The sequence below is a fragment of the Spodoptera frugiperda genome, chromosome 4 (genome assembly GCF_023101765.2).
Source record: "Spodoptera frugiperda isolate SF20-4 chromosome 4, AGI-APGP_CSIRO_Sfru_2.0, whole genome shotgun sequence".
Classification (NCBI taxonomy): Eukaryota; Metazoa; Arthropoda; class Insecta; order Lepidoptera; family Noctuidae; genus Spodoptera; species Spodoptera frugiperda.
This window is the reverse complement of record NC_064215.1, coordinates 6,434,757-6,453,001: the sequence shown is the minus strand read 5'-3', so window position 1 is coordinate 6,453,001 and position 18,245 is coordinate 6,434,757. Positions and strand designations below refer to the sequence as shown.

General features: G+C 34.5%; 5 protein-coding genes across 6 annotated transcripts; 2 read left to right on the top strand and 3 right to left on the bottom strand.

The window, feature by feature from the left end:
• Positions 1-46: 46 nt before the first annotated feature.
• LOC118272942 (coiled-coil domain-containing protein 93) lies at positions 47-6,050 on the top strand. Its single transcript, XM_050693322.1, has 11 exons — positions 47-164; positions 317-618; positions 725-933; positions 1,019-1,286; positions 1,481-1,642; positions 1,716-1,763; positions 1,845-2,146; positions 2,269-2,388; positions 4,527-4,756; positions 5,146-5,266; positions 5,566-6,050. Exons 2-11 carry the CDS (start codon positions 535-537, stop codon positions 5,798-5,800), a joined length of 1,779 nt encoding a protein of 592 aa, XP_050549279.1. The 5' UTR covers positions 47-164; positions 317-534; the 3' UTR covers positions 5,801-6,050.
• LOC118273832 (uncharacterized) lies at positions 6,038-7,369 on the bottom strand. The gene is made up of 2 exons (XM_035590990.2): positions 7,051-7,369; positions 6,038-6,560 (listed from the first exon to the last, which is right to left on the bottom strand). The coding sequence occupies exons 1-2, from the start codon at positions 7,156-7,158 to the stop codon at positions 6,252-6,254; spliced, it is 417 nt and encodes a 138-aa protein (XP_035446883.1). The 5' UTR covers positions 7,159-7,369; the 3' UTR covers positions 6,038-6,251.
• Positions 7,370-7,645: 276 nt separating this feature from the next.
• On the top strand, positions 7,646-13,267 carry LOC118273828 (sperm-associated antigen 6). Of its 2 annotated transcripts, none has more exons than XM_050693325.1 (14): positions 7,646-7,884; positions 8,085-8,189; positions 8,602-8,725; positions 9,221-9,267; positions 9,344-9,428; positions 9,506-9,640; positions 9,742-9,855; positions 10,093-10,266; positions 10,494-10,646; positions 10,827-10,979; positions 11,066-11,224; positions 12,729-12,874; positions 12,995-13,055; positions 13,155-13,267. In XM_050693325.1, exons 2-14 carry the CDS (start codon positions 8,164-8,166, stop codon positions 13,224-13,226), a joined length of 1,449 nt encoding a protein of 482 aa, XP_050549282.1. In that variant the 5' UTR covers positions 7,646-7,884; positions 8,085-8,163; the 3' UTR covers positions 13,227-13,267. The 2 variants fall into 2 exon arrangements, with proteins under 2 accessions (XP_050549282.1, XP_035446879.2); XM_035590986.2 differs by having other exon boundaries at positions 8,568-8,725.
• LOC118273830 (DNA-directed RNA polymerase III subunit RPC7-like) lies at positions 11,424-12,622 on the bottom strand. Its single transcript, XM_035590988.2, has one exon. The coding sequence runs from the start codon at positions 12,292-12,294 to the stop codon at positions 11,629-11,631; it is 666 nt and encodes a 221-aa protein (XP_035446881.1). The 5' UTR covers positions 12,295-12,622; the 3' UTR covers positions 11,424-11,628.
• Positions 13,223-18,220, bottom strand: LOC118272949 (uncharacterized). Its single transcript, XM_050693326.1, has 16 exons — positions 18,111-18,220; positions 17,883-17,921; positions 17,635-17,682; positions 16,987-17,098; positions 16,681-16,743; positions 16,445-16,505; positions 16,215-16,277; positions 15,950-15,996; positions 15,658-15,727; positions 15,428-15,483; positions 15,169-15,232; positions 14,841-14,896; positions 14,576-14,638; positions 14,054-14,342; positions 13,452-13,591; positions 13,223-13,369 (listed from the first exon to the last, which is right to left on the bottom strand). The coding sequence occupies exons 14-16, from the start codon at positions 14,111-14,113 to the stop codon at positions 13,270-13,272; spliced, it is 300 nt and encodes a 99-aa protein (XP_050549283.1). The 5' UTR covers positions 14,114-14,342; positions 14,576-14,638; positions 14,841-14,896; positions 15,169-15,232; positions 15,428-15,483; positions 15,658-15,727; positions 15,950-15,996; positions 16,215-16,277; positions 16,445-16,505; positions 16,681-16,743; positions 16,987-17,098; positions 17,635-17,682; positions 17,883-17,921; positions 18,111-18,220; the 3' UTR covers positions 13,223-13,269.
• Between the last annotated feature and the right edge of the window lie 25 nt (positions 18,221-18,245).

Sequence of the window (18,245 nt, the reverse complement as noted above, 5' to 3'; positions counted from 1 at the left end):
TTTTCTATCGATGTATAGAGAATACAGGAAACACGATGGCTGAGTGGCTGACACTATTTGTCGATAGACAAGACATACGTCAAAGTTCAGTCGTCATATTCAGATTGTCAAAAATATGTCAACTTGTCATGTCAAGTTATTCTTTGAAATTCTGGATTTCAATTGTTAGATATTTTCCCTTATTTAATTAGTACCTAAATTACAGTACAATATAATAACAACAAACTTTAATACATTACACATATTTTAATGACCACCGTAACAAATTGTTTCTCTTGTAGTTTAATGAGACCTAAAATTGTTTTGTATTTTTTAGGCAATAATCGCATTGAACCCATGTACACCTGTAAATAAGTCAACTTTACATACAAGTAACGTGTGCTTGGTATTTTGTTTAATTTCGTGTACTGTTACCAAGATAAATTGATATGTCACAGATTCCTCAAAATAAAATATCAGCGAAATTTCTCCAACTGGATTAAGATATACTAAAATAGTTCTAATTGTATTGAATCTAGCCACATAATAGCAAACATGGCAACAAAACAGAAAAACATATTTACACGAAGCAAACCTTTGATGAACATTTATAGTGGTGTAGATCATGAAGGAAAAGAGGTATGGATAGTATTTATTTATTTTTGAAGAACTGAATGTTGCTTATTTTAAGTGTACTAAATTGTTACTATTTGAAATAAGCTTATTAATCATGTTATCTTACCAGGTTGAGGTTCGTGAAGATGCAGAGCAGTTGGTGAAATGGCATGAGATCTCAGATGCACTGGTTGCTGCTGGGTACTACCGGGCACAGCTACAGGGGCTCTCTGCATTTGACAAGATTGTGGGTGGGCTCACATGGTGCATAGAACTGTGTGACATAGATGTTGATATCAGCCTCCTATTTGAAGAGAATCTCACCATTGGCAAAAAAATGTATGTTACGTGAACACTTGCATTCATTACAAAGAATAAGAAATACTTCAAATTATAAAATGACTAACTATTTCATCATTTCCAGAGCATTAACAGAAAAAATTGTGAAAGTATTGCCATCAATGAAATGTCCTCACACGATAGAACCTCATCAGATCCAAGGTTTAGACTTTATCAATATTTATCCACTGATTCTGTGGCTGATAAAATATTCAAGCGAATTCAGGGAGGCCAAGGAAGATGAATTGAGGAAGTTTGCTGTTATGCAGTATGATAAGAGTCATATATTTGAATCAGACAGGGCTGTCTTTGTCCAGAAAGAAAAACTGCTAAGAAACTTGGCTGTTGTACAGGTAAATTATAATATTATTCATTCAGTGCAAAAACTAAATAAAACTGATATGTGTAATAGTCAGTTACTGATAAAAGTAATGTTTGTTTTTCATGAGATAATACATGAGTATTGTATTTCAGTTTAGCAAAAATAGCTTATCAATTGGTTCCATACAATGTTAGTTCAATATTAATTTATGTTTTCTTTTTCCAGAATTTGTATAAGCCATGCAGAGTGCGTAAAAGGAAGGGAGGTCTTCCTGCCAATGAGCTAGAACAAGTAAATGCCACACTGTCCGAGTATGATCAACGCATGCTAATGCATGTGTCAGCCAATAAAGCTGATGTGAAAAATGATGATGGGCTTGACTTTTTGGTAAGAACAATTTAAACATTTTCTAGTTATTTGTTGATATTCATTATTGTTAATTTAATTATGTTTGTTTTAGTATGATTATGAGAAGACTTTAGCAGACCCTACAGAAATAACCACTGAGGCAAGTATAAAGTAACCTTCTTTGATTTCAAGTTGAAGTATTTTTGAGCTACAAAACTAAATGAACCAAATGTGTTTACAGGCTAATAGATATGTGAAGGACCAAGAGAGCAAGGGAACCGATGCAGATACAAAGATTCACTATGCAGTCTTACATTCCGAGCTCACCGGAGAGGTTTCCAAAGAGTTGGAGGAGAGAGAAAAGCAAAAGTATTCAGAAGATGTTGATAGGCTTACTAAAAGTATTGATGTTTTGGAGAAAGAAATACAAACATTTAAAGAAACCCACCAAGGCAGAATGGAAAATACTAAGAAACAATACTCAAATGTACTGGGCAAGATGCAAAAGATTACTAATAAGTTGATGAAAACTGATGGCTTTAGGTATGATACATTTAATTATTAGTATTCTTCTTATACTAAATGAGTTCTGTGTGCAAGTGTTACTTGGCCCCAAACCAAAATATTCAATCAATCTGTAATAATTTCACAATATTTTGTTACAGTGATAAAGATGTGAAACATTTCTACAAGTCCCTCAAGGAGCTAGCAAGGGAAAGAAACGAATTGTTGCAAGTAATTCAGCATAGGAACAAGGAACATAGTAAACTACAAGATAAATTGCAGTAAGTCTACTTTTAAATTTTGTGCTACAAAGGTCAATGGGCAAAATGTATGGGAAAAAAACCACGGCGGACAGAAATGAAATTATCAGGATATATGAATAAAATGTGTCTAGTTTATTATGGTAAGGGTCGCTTTCTTGTGGGATGTGGGAGAGTGGAGAAAAATAAACTTTTACATAATTATTTATTTGGCGTAATTAATATCCTTAACATAATTCGCATAGAGCTGAAAAATGACATAGACGTTAAGTGCACCATTATAAACAAAATGTCAAAAATCCCCATCGATCTCACTTTTGGTAAAAAAATATTCAAGGTTAAAAGGTCAAAATTATGGTTTTTTTCCATTTTTCTCGAAAACGGTAAGTTCTATCGTTAAAATATGTTCGACACAATTGTAGATCTTACAATTTTCTACAAAAATGGTTTATCATTTTTAGTCTTATGACTTTTCATTCGTGAGATATTACGGTTTTAAATAAATAAATCATAGTTTACATAACTCAATGAGTTTGACTCGCTATCTCCCACGCAATTTTACCTGCTCCTATTGATTGTAGTCAATAAATGGACTATTTAACACAAAAATAATAATTCGATGCAGGTCAATAGTTCTTGAGATTAGCGTGTTAAAACAAATCTTCTGCTTTAAATATTAGTACTATTTTCGCACAGTTTTATCTGCTACTCAACTTCTATTAATTGTAGCGAGATGTTTTATAGCGTATAGCCTTTCTCGATACATGGACTTATTCAACACAAAAATAATAATTTGGTGCGAACCAGTAGTTCTAGACATTAGTGCGTTTAAACAAACTCTTCAGCTTCAAATAATAGTAAAACTCCTGCTTGGTCTCATCCGCTGCTCGGCCCCTGTTGACCGTCGTGTAATATTTTATAGGTTAACCTTCCTCGATAAGTAGGCTATCCTAAACCAAAAAAATAATCACATTAGTTCTGGAGATTAGCGCGTAAGTACCACTCCCGCGGTTTTACTCGCTGCTCGGCTCCTAGTATATCATCATAGCGTGATGTTTTATAGCCTATAAGCTTCCTGGATAAATGGATTATTCAACACAATATAATAATGGTCTACAAGTACTGAGCAGAGCGATTGAAACAGCGCCGGAATACTTAGTAACTTTATATATAAGCTAAAGAGTTTGTATCTTTGAACGCGCAAACCTCCAGAACTACAACATCGAATCGAATTATTCCTTTTGTGTTTGATAGTCCATTAATTATTGAGGTAGATTATAATTAATGAAACATTAGGCTATGCTTAATAGAAGGCCAGCATCGATTGAAACTGCGGAAAAGTAGTACTAATATTTTAAGCTGAAGAATTAATGAACACGCTAATCTCCAGAACTAGTAGTCCGAATCGAATTGTTTTTTTTTTTTGTTAATTAGTCCATTTATCGAATTATGCTATAAGCTATAAAACATCATGCTCAATCATGCTACCTACAATTAATAGGTGCCGAGCAGCAGTAAAACCCCGCGAGTATTATATAAAATACGTTTTATTTCGGGTTAAACGTTATACGGGTAAAAGTGATGAACCATTAATGTAAAAAATTGTATGATCTACAACTCTGTTGAACATATTTGTACGATAAAACTTGCCCTTTTCGAGAAAAATAGAAAAAACCGTAATTTTGACCTTTTGACCTTGAATATTTCATTTGGTAAAAGTCGAATCGATGGGGATTTTTGACATTTGGTTTATAATCATGTAGTTAACATCTATGCCAATTTTCAGCTTCATTAATCGATTTGGGAAGTATGTCAAAGTTGCGACTTAATTTCGTCTATTTTTGGTTCTAACTTTTTTGTCCCATGGATTAAACAAAAATAATCATACCTAACGTTAAATAAATTTATACTCTTTCATTTGATATCATTTTCATTCGTGTCCGCGACCGGGTCGGATTCCGCCCAATGACCTTTCATACTTTTTTTTTAAGGGTTTTAATATTTAATAATTTTAATTTAGTAATTGCAATTTCTCCCCCTTCCTGATGACAGATCCATCTGATTTTTGGTACACACTTTTATTCTTGATGACCATTCACATTAAAACCGTGTAATATAAATATATTTTTACTATATTAAGTACTCCTTTAATTATACAGGGCAGCAAAAGACCCAGACGCCAAAATCGAAGATAAGCCGCTATCGCCTGCTGAATTAAAAGAGTTCAATGAAAGAGAAGAGAAATTGAAGGCATACATCACATCCATGAGATTGGAACTTGCCAAGTTAAACAGGGAGGTGCTACGGTACTCTACTGCCATTGATGAGGTGCCCGGCACTGCTGAGCTGCTGCAGTATGAGAAGAGGTTCATAGAACTTTATAACCAAGGTAAGATCGGCATATAACAAAGCACTAAGACTAAATTGGCACTCTCGCGCGATGAGTATAGATAGCTCTTTTTATTTTACATTCTTTGAATTTCAAGAGAATCGTATTTTTTCCTTATCCATACTTACTTCCTTAGTCATATAGTCAGTCTATACGGCGCTTTTTTGTTTAAAGCATGCAGTCAGGTAGTTTTCTGTGTTATCAAAAAAATATTTTGCTATAATCTATTTGTTAGAAAATAGAGTGTGATATGTCCCTGATTCGTTACTCTCCTCGTGTTAACGTGTCGTGTCTTTATTTTGCCTTTAATTGCCTACCATTAGGTGATCCATCTGGTGGTTTGCTGTCCTATAACATATTTATTACACGTATTTTTTTTTTCTCCGCAGTTGCATCCAAGCATAAGGAAACGAAACAGTATTACATATTCTACAATACACTACTTGAAGTGAAACTATATACCTCAAAAGAGTTGAGTCTGCTCAACTCCATCCTGGATAACTATGAAGAGTAAGTATTAATTAAATGTCTGCCTATTTATACATTTCTCATTTCGATTTAAAAACAGTATTGTAAAAAATATTACGTTTGTAACTCGTGATGCGATCAATAACAAAATTACAACTCTTAATACCAAATGTCTGTACAAATAAAAAATGTAAAGAGTGAGCGGATAGGTTATTTTTTATATAACAGTGTCGTAGATAACTAAACTAACCATTGAAATGATTCACGAAATTGAATCAAATGTTCTCACAGAAAAATCTTATTAAAAAATTATTAGATAAAAATGGACGTTAATATTTCAGAGCTATGTCTTCAGTCAGAAAGCGAGAGGAGTTTATGAGTCAGTTTGAATCCATAGTGGATTGGGTCAACCACACGGTCAGGAAGGTCGAAGAAAAGTTCAAGAATGAGAAGGAAAGGAAAAATGATCTCTACAACGAATACTCAAGGTTGATGGATGTTCAGAGACAGTACGCTGCCGCATTGAAGAAGTTAGGGGAACAACGCCAGAGGATTGACACAGACAGACTCAGTTGACCTATTAACCATATCTCTTAAATATTCTAAAGACCTTTGTCTCGCTTTTATATTTCCACATGCATAGTTTATCTAGTCCCCAGTTAATTATTTTCTACTTTTATACATATTCATTCCAGAGCCCTCAAACATATAATTTAAGACTGAATATAGGTTTTATATTGTTCAAATGTATTTATATTTCTGTGTTTGTAAAGTATAATGCTAAAATTATTTAAGAATAAATAAATTACACGATTATACTAATAAATCTTTATTTAATACCCTGATTGAGCAATCGACACTGGCTCGAGTAACAAAAAATGTATCGTTTGCTTAAAAAAAAAAAACTATTTTGGACGGAATTTTATACAAAATGAGATTCAATTTTGAAGGCGTACGATAAGCTTCTATGCTATGCACAGCTGGGTACGTTATCTGAATGGTAATATCATTTAAAATTTACGATCTTTCAGAGTGTGACCACACTGCTGTGGCCCTTGGGAGAATTCCTGTGTGAATGACTGTGTCCAGTGCCATGTGCTTGATTATGGCTATGTCCTTGACTTTGTGAACTTGTACTGGTTTTCTTGTACATAGTGAAGGAGACCAGCTCCCGATTCGCGTTTGTCATTGCCATGGCGTGTGAGACGACGTCGTACCCAAATAATGCGTGCAGACGATTCACCACGACTAGAGTAAGCCCTTTCTGTGTTACTCTTACTGTTCTCTCCGGCTCTGATAACATTGCTACCTGCATGCCGAAAGATGTGTTCAACTCCTGAAAAGAATAAATGTTTTATGAATGGACAAATTATTACCTATTTGTTTTTAGTACGGAGGTGAGTCGTAAGGTTTAAGTGCCTATTCGAAACAATGAAAAAAGTGTGAGTCACATGTTGCATGTAGGTAAGTGCAATCACGTAACGGCTATGCAATTTTGTTCCCTATAGGTATTTATACTGATTGCTGTTTTTAAATTGCCAATAAAATGGGCTATAGATTTGACTATCCATAGGTTCACTTCTTTCTGTTAGGTACTTATGCTATGAGATTAAAACACAACTATGCAAAAATGATGTGTAAACACAAGTTATTCAACCCACCCTTCGGTGAATAAGTAGCGTGAAGTTACGTTACTTTATAGGTAAGCTTAACAAATCAAATAAGCAGGAAGGTACTTTTAAGAGGTATTTTAGCATACCTGAAACATAAAATGTTTCTAAAAAAATTTGAATATCCTATAGATAAATGATTGGAACGTTATTTACCCTTACTAATGAAGCTCGCTCTTCACTCTTTAGTCCATACACAGTAGCACCCTCATCTTTTGATAGGTGAGGTGCGCTAAGACTTCCCATAACCATGACGTACGGCATATTTGTTTGTTTACAAGTTACACTTCACAGCTAAATTGAAGTAAATATTTATATATTTTATTATTATTGTATAAAAGTATCACCGGCAGATTACGTATATCATTTTAGTTTTACGCGATATAAAGCAAACAATCACAAATATCGTGTGAACTTGTGAGTGAGGCAGGTAACCACGCGGACACACAGCCTTTTGTAACCGCGATCGTTCGTGTACTCATGTGTGAGTTGAGTCCACCAGATAAGCACTACCTGCATGTGTGGTATACAATGGTATTTCTATGTAGGTAGGTTGCTGTACGGATTGCTAATGACGCGCTTGTAGTTGTTCGAGACGTGACGTCGAACCAAATGACCTTCACGGGTGCTTGCTCTGCGCGGACGCAAGTTGTCCAACAGCTCGTGCTCGACCGTTGACTGTCGCGTACACATGATCAAACATTATCGAAGCAAGTGTACCTAGCTATCTAATGGACACGATGAATTTTAACGAAACCCTGCTAACTCGTATTTGGTTCGTACAAAAAATACCACAAGAAACGATACGGACATGGAATACTACTGGCGACTATATTTTTGCCACGGAATAAAAACAAATGTAAATCAGGGTGTCATGACGATTTTGACATATTTTCATGGTCAAAAGTTTATAAATATTGGAAAGTTATTTACAAAATAATATATCAATCATGAGCCATTCTATGAGCAGCCCGAGAAATATTCAATTAGGTAAGATTTTACTATGCTGAACTTTTATGAATGGCATGAAAAATCTATGATAAATAATTCAAGATAACAACTGTCTGGGATGCCTTCTACCATCCATATTATTTACTTGAAGATGGTCTTCAAAATAGTACCAAATAATGTAGCTATGACAGATTTTTGGGAGTAGCAAATTATTTATAAATTATAATTTGATTTTTTAGTTTTCGAGACCTACCAGAAGGCTCGACTGGTTTTCGTTCAAACCATGGCTGAATTGGCAACTCGAGGAACTAATGTTAAATGCTTGGAGAGCGCGGGTGTACTCGGTAAATATCATGCCAATCTATTACAATTAATGTACCTTAGGTATAATAACTACTTAATGCTTAATAATCACGCGATAGATACTTTACAACCTTTATAGGTGGTAGGTACGTAGGTACTTTTTGAATAAATGCATCAGTTCGTTATGTGTTGAATGAAATCTACCACTTTTGATTCTTATAAATTACTACCTCAGTGTTGTCTTAAGAGCTTATGCAGAGGGGGGCAATTTAGGACACATCACCCCAAGAAACTTAGTTAACTTTCCAGATAGTAGGTAACCATTTTAATCGTAGGGACGCAAACGTAGAGGTGCGGTGGTTATTAAAGTAACATATTAATTATATGAATTAAAAAGTAAACGCGTGATATTTACACAGATTTATTGCGACCACTACTTTCTGATGCGTGCAGTACTGTCCGCCAATGTGCCGTTGTCGCAGCCGCGCGTCTTGCCGAACACGATGAGGGGGTAGCACGACAACTCCTCAACGGAGGCATGGTTACCATTACTCTGGAAAATCTTAATAAATATAATGTGAGTATTCATCATCATATCAGTCACAAGACGTCCACTGCTGCTGATTATACATATAAGCCTCCCCTTTTTTTTCATGATGGGGGGAAACCTTCGAAAGGCTCCTAGCTTTTTGGGGATAAAAGACTAGGGAGTGTGGGATTTTTACTTCACTAAAACCACCCTGGTGGCCACCCTCAACACCTGTAAGGGGCACTGGGTCCTCTTAATATACCTGCTCTGAATATAAGCCTCCCCTAATAACTTCCAGTCGGATAGTTGGAAGTTAGGTGCTTCTAATAATACCTAAGTACCTACTTATTTAATCAATTCAAGCAGATAAAAAACCCGGTGATACGGTCTTAGGCAGTTTACTGTGTAAAATCATTAATGTTAGACTGGTAGGAAAATAACAACCTATTTATTGGGTCTAGTGCAATTCATTACTGAGTACCTACCGATCTACTGATTCTGTAAACGGGCTATGCTCTTAATTCCAACAATTTATTTCAACAGGTGTATTACAAAAGGTCTGCGTTGTATTTAATGAGAGCTGTTGCTAAGTAAGTATTAACGTTTAAGGCTACGAACAAGTATAGGACAATTATTTATTTTAGTTACGCTTATCTTATTTTACAGACACAATGAAGAACTTGCGTCTGCGATTGTGAGACTTGGCGCGTTGGAACATATTGTTTCGTGTTTAGAAGATTTTGATACGCAGGTGAATAAACATTTTAAGCATCTTTTAATTTCAGAAGCGGGAAGTTTATTTTTAATTTCGTGTCTATTACATTTTAGGTGAAAGAGAATGCAGCATGGGCCTTAGGGTATATAGGCAAGCACAGTGAGCAAATAGCGGGGCAAGTAGTCGATGCTGGTACCCTGCCGTTGTTGGTTTTAGCTTTCCAAGAACCTGAAATGAGTTTGAAGCAGGTTGGTGTAACCGATATGAGAACACCGTTATTACCTCTAACTTTAAAAGTTTTATTGTGGTATAATTGTTTGGTTGTCTACTTTTTAATGGACATTTTCAGATCGCAGCTGGCGCTCTGGTAGACTTGGCTCAACATAAGCCCGAAGCTGTAGTTGATGCTGGAGCTATATGCCATTTGGTTCACGGACTGGAGAACCAAGATCCTAAGCTGAAGGTTATTTATTTTTTGTTAAGCTGAAACAGTAAAAAAATACGACTTTTGTTTTCTGATTTTCGGATATCTAAGCACGAAGCCTGGTAGAATCGGTTTATACCATAATTGGGCCGGAGCCTAGGTATTCTGTGAAATTTTATGGGTGCTTAAGTGATGACAAGTGCGATTCACAATAACTTACTATTTGTAGTTATGGTTTTTATCTTCTAACACCACATCCTGTTGCGTATCGTTCAGCGTAGCACACTGTGCGCACTGGGCGCAGTGGCGGGTGCTCGCACGGAGCTGGCCGAGGCGGTGGTGGCTGGAGGGGCTCTGCCGCCAGCGTTGCTGCACGCTGGCCACGACGCCGCCCCCGTGCGTCGCGCCGCGGCCTGCCTTCTCAGGGATATCGTCAAACACTCCGTTGACGTGAGTTGGTTAAACACTTATAATAATGCTAAACGTGACTGTATGTCACTATGGTTGGGTTTGGTGTACAGCAAATAAATGATAATGATGAGTGAACGCAGTACTGTTACTGTTTACCTAATATAATATTGTAAGCTCGATTTCCGCATGATTTGCAGGATACCTACGCTGCACCGTAAACAAGTAGAATTTTCTATTTAATATAATTTTTTTCACTGTGTTCTTAGTTGGCGCAATTAGTCGTGAACACAGGAGGATGTGGTCCGCTTGTGGAGCTTCTAGCCGAGTCGACAGGTGGCGCTCGTGTGCCTGCTTGTATGGCGCTTGGTTTCATCGCTGGACAGTCTGACCAGCTTGCTATGGCTGTTGTTGAATCTAAGGTTGGTATAATAAGGTTTTTCGCACTAATTTTATATAAAACTGAGAAGAACAGAGCTAAACTATAAATGATATTGAGTACAGGAATGGGCTTTTGGGGAATCCTATATCCTGTATTAGATGCAAATGGGCTAGCAATGATATTAAAAATGATTTACTGTTCTATACCATGTCATTTTCAGGCCATCCCATCTTTAGTAGAAATATTGCAAAATAATGAAGGAGAAGATGCGGAGATCTGTGCAGCTGCTTGGACGCTGGGGCACATAGCAAAGCACTCGCCACAGCATAGCCTTGCTGTAGCAGTTGCTAATGCTTTACCTAGACTACTTCAGGTAAGCCACTGTTACAATTTACACATAGAAAGAGAAGGGACACTAAATACTTGACTAACTTCTTTTACTGTATTTCTTTGATACAGCTATACACCAACCCCAAGTCCTCAGGAGAAGTTCGTGCTAGAACATCATGTGCTCTGAAACAAACCCTGCAATGTTGTTTACACAGACCTGCTCTAGAACCATTGCTGCATTCTGCTCCTGCATGCATCCTAAAATATGTTCTAGCGCAGTATGCTAAAGTAAGTATATTATTATTTATTTAGGTATTCATCATGGATGTACACCACATCAGACTATAGTTAGTAAAAAGAACAACACATTACAAGCATGAGGTATAAAGGTACTTACTGCATATTCCTAAGGAAATATCTTCCGGCACACTTGCAAATAATTAGGAGGTTGTGGCATCTAAATATAGTAGCAATAAATATACACATGTTTAGCAACTAAAAGATTTATTATTCTTGTAATATCACAGACCATACAGTCAAGTCAAATGTCATAGAAAATGATGAGACACAAAATATTTTCCTATCACTAAACTTATGTTGTATGAGTGTTCCTTAAGAATTTGAGATGCATGGAGCTGCACTGAATAAGGATAGGCTTTGGCAGTAGGTGTACTTCAAAGCCACGTACCTGCTCAGTACACAGGCCCATCATCAAGATTGTCATCTTCCTCGTCATAGTCCTCACCGTTATCAAAATAGTTGTTGGCGTAATCTGTTCCATCATCCATTTCAAATTCTTCTTCATGTTCGTCTTCAACCTCCTCATCATCATTTCCTTCCTGGTTGTTCACAGTCTCTTCGTTTTCATTAGTTTCCATAGCTTCATCACCTTGAATTTCCTTCTTTTCCAACGTTTGCAATCTTTTCGCTATAGCTTCTGCATCATTTAATTTTCGTTTAGGTCCGGCCGTGGCCGCCTTGCGCACTTTTTTCGCCTGTGGTCTAAGTTCTGGTGGCATATTAGCCCACACACAATCTAATACTTTGTCTTTCTTGGCATTAAGTGCAAGCATTTTGTATTTATCTGAATATCGCTCGATGCCATCAGTCTCGGCTTCTTTTCTAACGTAAGCTGGAGACTCGTGTAAATATTCAATAAACTGATCTTTCACAATCAACATGTAATCCGTAGCTGCGTCCGAAGGTAATGGAAGCGGTTTAACTTCAAGTTTTGGAAATAATGGAGGAGGTGCTACTATTTGTGGTGTATTCTCACCTCTTGCTATGCCGAGTGCTTGCAGTTGATCGTGTGTAAGTGATAGGTTGCTTCCGCCACGACCTCTTCCTCTTCCTGCCATCACTATTTAATTTAGAAATCTGAAGTTACTTTAAAAATGCTTTTAAAGCGTGATCTGCTTTAGATCGTCAAGTTCCACGACTGCCAGGCGACTGGTGCGGTGCGCGTTGTATTTTGTTGTTCAACTCAACAAATGTCAAATAAATACCATGTGTTTTTGACATTTCTCAAATGTCAAGTGCTTTTTTTTTAATGTAACTTGTAAACTTGCTTTTTTAGGAAATAATATTTTTAACATGATTTTTCTTTTGAATGAAAAGTTAATGCGATTGTTGACCATTCCATGGTGCACACGTACGGTAAATCTACATAGTAATAGGTATTTACTTTGTTCACCACGTCATATGGTGAAAACATTCCAAAAACGATCATAAAATATTAGTCGCGAAAAGAAAGTGATCGATGCCTAACATACAATTCTTCCATTTTATATAGATATTACCAAATGATGCAAGGGCCAGAAGACTATTTGTTACCACGGGGGCTTTAAAACGGGTGCAAGAAATTGATTCAGTTCCTGGGTCATCGCTTAAAGAATACATCAATATTATAAATAGTTGCTTCCCTGAAGAAATCGTGAGGTGAACATTTCACTTAATACTTTTAATATTCTACTCTCAATTCTTTAAAGAATACTAATTTTTACCTCCCTAGTGAAATCTATTTTTTGAATTTTGAGTAATTGAATTCGTTTTTTGTAGATACTATACTCCCGGATATTCAGATTCGCTCCTAGATCGAGTAGAAGCTTACACACCTCAGGTAAAAGGTTTTTTACAATAAATTCATGTGGCTGGATGATACACACATCAATATTTAACAGATATTAACGATGACATTTATTCATTATTTTATTTCCAGATACCCGAACTTTTTACGGACAGAGTTCCCAGCGACTGTCAAAGCGAGTTAACTATAGAAAACACAAATTAATATTTTTATATTTCTTTATTAATAAATTAATTGGTTTTGTACATTATGTTCTTCCTAATGTCCACACTATCTTTTGCACTTGTATGGTCCTGCCGCCAATATTAGTTTTCTCCATTGCCATAGATTGGCTTATAATCCTATAACTGTTAACAATGTATATTAAAATTTATAAACAGCAAATTCGAGAAATAACATGATTATAGACATCAATATTCATGTACTCACCGGTAATCTTCGGTAGATAAAATATTTAGAATGTTAATTCCTTGAGTATCAACTTCAAAAAAATGTTCTTGTTTGCTGTTTTGTAAATTTAAATCGTTGAATTTTCTTTCCAGACTCAGTATTTCACTTGTCTGTAATCCCTGGAATAAATTAAAAAGCGATTTTGCTTATTTTAGTTAGGATTAAATTTAACCAGGTTTTCCACTTTGAACTCACAAGATGGCACTAGTGAGGCGTAAGGTCCATAAACTGTGTCCCAAAGAGTAAAGTAATATATAGCTGTGTCCATAAATATCCAGAGACCAAGCAGATAAGCTGTTTAAATTTGGCTGACTGATGAACCTGGTTAACGATTAGCAATGCCCATAGGTGATAGTATGGTGCGTACACGTGTGATGCGTTGGGCGTGTAGACGTACATATCACCAGCTTTTACGCATTATTATAGTGACTAGTGATCTTACATCCTGGTTTTATTCCTATACTTATTATATTCACTTACAATACAACAAACACTTAGGAAATTTTACCAAAAACACAAATTATTTTTTATTTACTTGTTTTGTTATGGAGTAAATTAATTTATAGTATAAAAATCAATACCTGTAATTTACAGGATGTGAAGCTGATAGTTTCCAGTTCAGTAAGGAGAATATAGTACATGTTTCACGATATTTAATACTCTGTGTCAAGTCTTTCGTTACTTCGCAATTTATACCTAGGAATGATTCACATATTATCTGTACTTATCACGTTTCCTGTGGATGTGGTGTACTTAATGATTAAAATATCACAAATGTTATTGACATATTATTTATTTATTTATTTCTAATGAACATAGCAATTAGTAGTGACACAGATTTCGAATACTCTTGAGCAGCATGACTGCAATCTGAAAATAAAAATAAATTATTAGAGAGGTGTATAAGTTACTTATATGAAAGTTAAATGTTAAACGTTATCAGATTAAAGTTATCTTCAAAGATATCGAGATATATGCTTGTCTAAAAATATTCATCATTTTAATTGTTCTACTAGCATTTTGTAGTTCTTCATTCTTCATCAATAATGTGTAAGTATTTCTTTTCAATAGATTAAAAAAAAAAGAAAGTAGAGATGACATACCTAAATTTAAAAATTCTTCATCTTCATTAGTCTCACGTAAGGATGCCACAATTTTGTTATAATCTGTAAAAAAAATAATCTGATAAATACCTAAAATTTTTTAGAAGTAAATCATGTAGTACTTTTTTTGAAATCAGTTGTTACCAAGACCATAGTTTCCCCACGGTTTTGTGAGACAGGGATAACTAAGATATTCATCATTATATGCTCAGTAGAGAAAAAAAAAAAACAGAGATTGATTAAAAAAAATATGTATGCTATGTACCTTTTCTTAGTTTCCATATGTTACAGCCAACAGCACATGATTTATCAGTAGTTTACCTGAGAAAAATGAAGACAAATTAATAAACATAGAATAAATAATCAAGTGTTGATTTTATAGTTATAATTTTTCAGTTGTTACCATACCATCTTTCTCCCCATGGCTTTGTGAGACAGGGATAACTAAGATATTCATCATTTAGGTTTGTGATTTAGTTCCTCTTTATTTAACAACATTTGAAAACCAAGTTCTGGACTAATAATTGACAATAATGGGACTTTAAAATTAGTTTATTCGCTTAATTTAGAAATATAATCGTCTTATCAATTACCTTATTTCAGGCTTCTATTATAAATCCGATTCATGTCCAGTTACTGTAGCATTTCATAGTTTACCTGCACAAAAAAGAAATTTAATTAAAAATAGAACTAAAGTTAAAACATTTTATTGTAAATGGGTATAATTTCAGTTGTTACCATACCATTATTTTTCCCCATGGTTTTGTGAGACAGGGATAACTAAGATATTCATCATTTTAATACCCATTGAGATTATTTACTTTACATAATTAAAGTTATGTTGTTACTTACCTTTTCTATTTAATTTTCGAAATAGACATTGCTAGGCTACTCCAGTCATCAGTATTCTGAAATAAAATGAAACAAAATATGTATCCAAGTGTTTGGGATGTGTATATAAAATAATAATTTTGTTTTATATTATCAGTTGAAAAGTTTTCATCAAAAGTATAAGATATATGCTTGTTACCATCATTTAAAAATTATTGAATTAGTTGAACTAGATCAGTTTATTTCCTCACCTTTTATTGATATTAAATGAATTGTTGAATCACCTTGTGTACTTAGTGCAACTCTTCTGTAGTATGTTTTCTGGAACAATACAAAATTTTATTAGTAAATTGTTTTTTGCATAAATAAATTATATAGTTTTATTGTTTAGTCAGTAAATCAATCAACATAGCTGTTCAGACTGGGGCGATATAAGATCATCATTTAAATACTAAAAATGTCAGTTACATAATAAAAGAAATCAGCTAAATTAAACTTGGCCTAGTATACATTTTAAAGCAAGATAATAAGATTCAAACTTACTTGTTAGAGTAATGAGCACACACCATCTATGATTTGCTTTTAGGTACCTGAAATAAAACAAGTAATATTAATATTTGCATTGTCTTTGAGATATCGAAATAAATATGTAGTTAGATAGTATCAGTTAATCGGATCCACACATTAGTTCAGACTGGGGCGATATATGTTCATCATGAAGGTTAAGTTACATGTTAAGCATTCTTTTTTATATTTCAACTACTCAAATGAAAAAAAAAAGCAAATAGTGTCATGATTGTTCACTTACCACATTGTTTTGAAGCCTGAATCCATTTCCAGTTGCATTTCTTCAGATTTACTCTCCTGGGCTCTGTAAAAAATGCATTTATTAGTATTTTTGTTTTCAATACAACCATGATTATATTTCTTGTTCTATTTTCAGAAACTATCAATCATCAGAAGTCAGACAGGGGCGATACTAAAAGTCATCATTAAAATATTTTTAGGAAGTTATTCTTATTTAGTTTATTTACATACCTAAGATGTGTATGTGGCATGTTCAGTTGAATATCTCCAAGCATTGTAACTGCTGAAGAATCTGGAAAGAAAATTAACTTTTAAATATGCATACTTAGCTGTTACCATTTAAGGTAAAGTTGTTAAAATTTTATTCAGTAAAGATCAATCATCAAAAATCTGCCAGGGGCGATACTTTTAGTCATCATATAATTTTAAAGCTGAAATGAAATCTTCATTGAAATTTATCTATTTACCTTTTAGAAGTATCTTTGAAGTTGTTCCTTGGATTGTCACATGGTCTCTGAACTGAAGATGATCTGCCAAATAAATAATGAAAATTAAATAAATGGAAAGACATCAAGTATCATAAAATAGTTAGAAATAAATATTTGTCACACTCAACCCTTGGACATACAACTATGGCAACTGCATGTCTTACACAGAGTGTGATAATGTTCCTATCCAGAGTCAAGCATGCACGACTTGGCTATGCACACATCGGCTTTGGTAGGGTAATTTGAATTCTAGAAATATATGTAGTATGAACTTGATGTATTTACCTGGCAGATAAGCAGTCTGTCACAAATATTTCGAATATTATTCTTCATCTGGTTTATATTAAAATTCTTAGCAAGAGCACAGCTGTCTTCATATCCATGATAGTAATGTAATCTGTGAACAATAGATATAGAAGTTTAACACTGGGTTCTATGTTCCTTAGAGGGAAAAAAATATTTTTGCATTCTTCATTTCCTTGGGTCCAAAGCCTTGCAGTGTTTAGTTTTCCTATCCACTTTAGATCATGTGACAAAGTGTAAATAAATAATCTTAAGAAACAGCAAACAGACACATTGCTGGACTGTGGGCCTCCTCTATTTAAGGTTATAAAACAATTAAGTACCTATATCCATGTGGTTTAATCAGAATATTTGTCACACTCAACCCTTGGACATACAACTATGGTAACTGCATGTCTTACACAGAGTGTGATAATGTTCCTATCCAGAGTCAAGCATGCACGACTTGGCTATGCACACATCGGCTTTGGTAGGGTAATTAAAAAATTAATTATTATTATCTTTCCTAAGGTGTCTTCTACTTCATCATCAGATCAGTTATCTTTTATTGGTTTATATTATGATAGCAAAAAGTGAAGAGAGATAGAATTAAATTATTGTTTGTTAGACAATTGAAGAAACAAAACTTACCACTTCATAGTTGGCAGATGGAAGTTTTCAGTGTAAGACAGCATTTCCCTGTGAAAAAACACAATTATTAGTTTAAATACCTTTTTTAGTCTGAAAACATTGTAATTAAGTAAGAAGTTACAATCAGTTAGGTGGTAAGTTTGAAATCATGTGTTTCATACGAACGAGACTAAAATATAATTCATCATTGTAATGTTACAAAATGTTGAGTAAATTAGGTTATAATCAGAAATATTCATTCAACTTACTTTGCTTGATGTTGCAGACATGGATGTGCCAGGCCATTTCTGGAAACAAAAGTTTTAATTTTTAATACATTGCATGCTTAAGTACAGATAATAATTTGTTGGATTTAAATTCAGCAATTTGGTGATTTTGAAATCATTGATTTTCATACGAACGAGACTATAAAATAAAATTCATCATTGAAAATTATTCATAACTTGATTCAACAGAGTGCAACTATGTCTACTAACCTCAAATTGAGTGATTAGCTCGCCTCAGCTGAAACAGAAAACAGTTTGAGTAAAGAAAACACACCACATGTTCTACAATATCAATAAAACTCACCTATTTCACAATCATGGGACTGTTTTTAAATAACAAAAGAC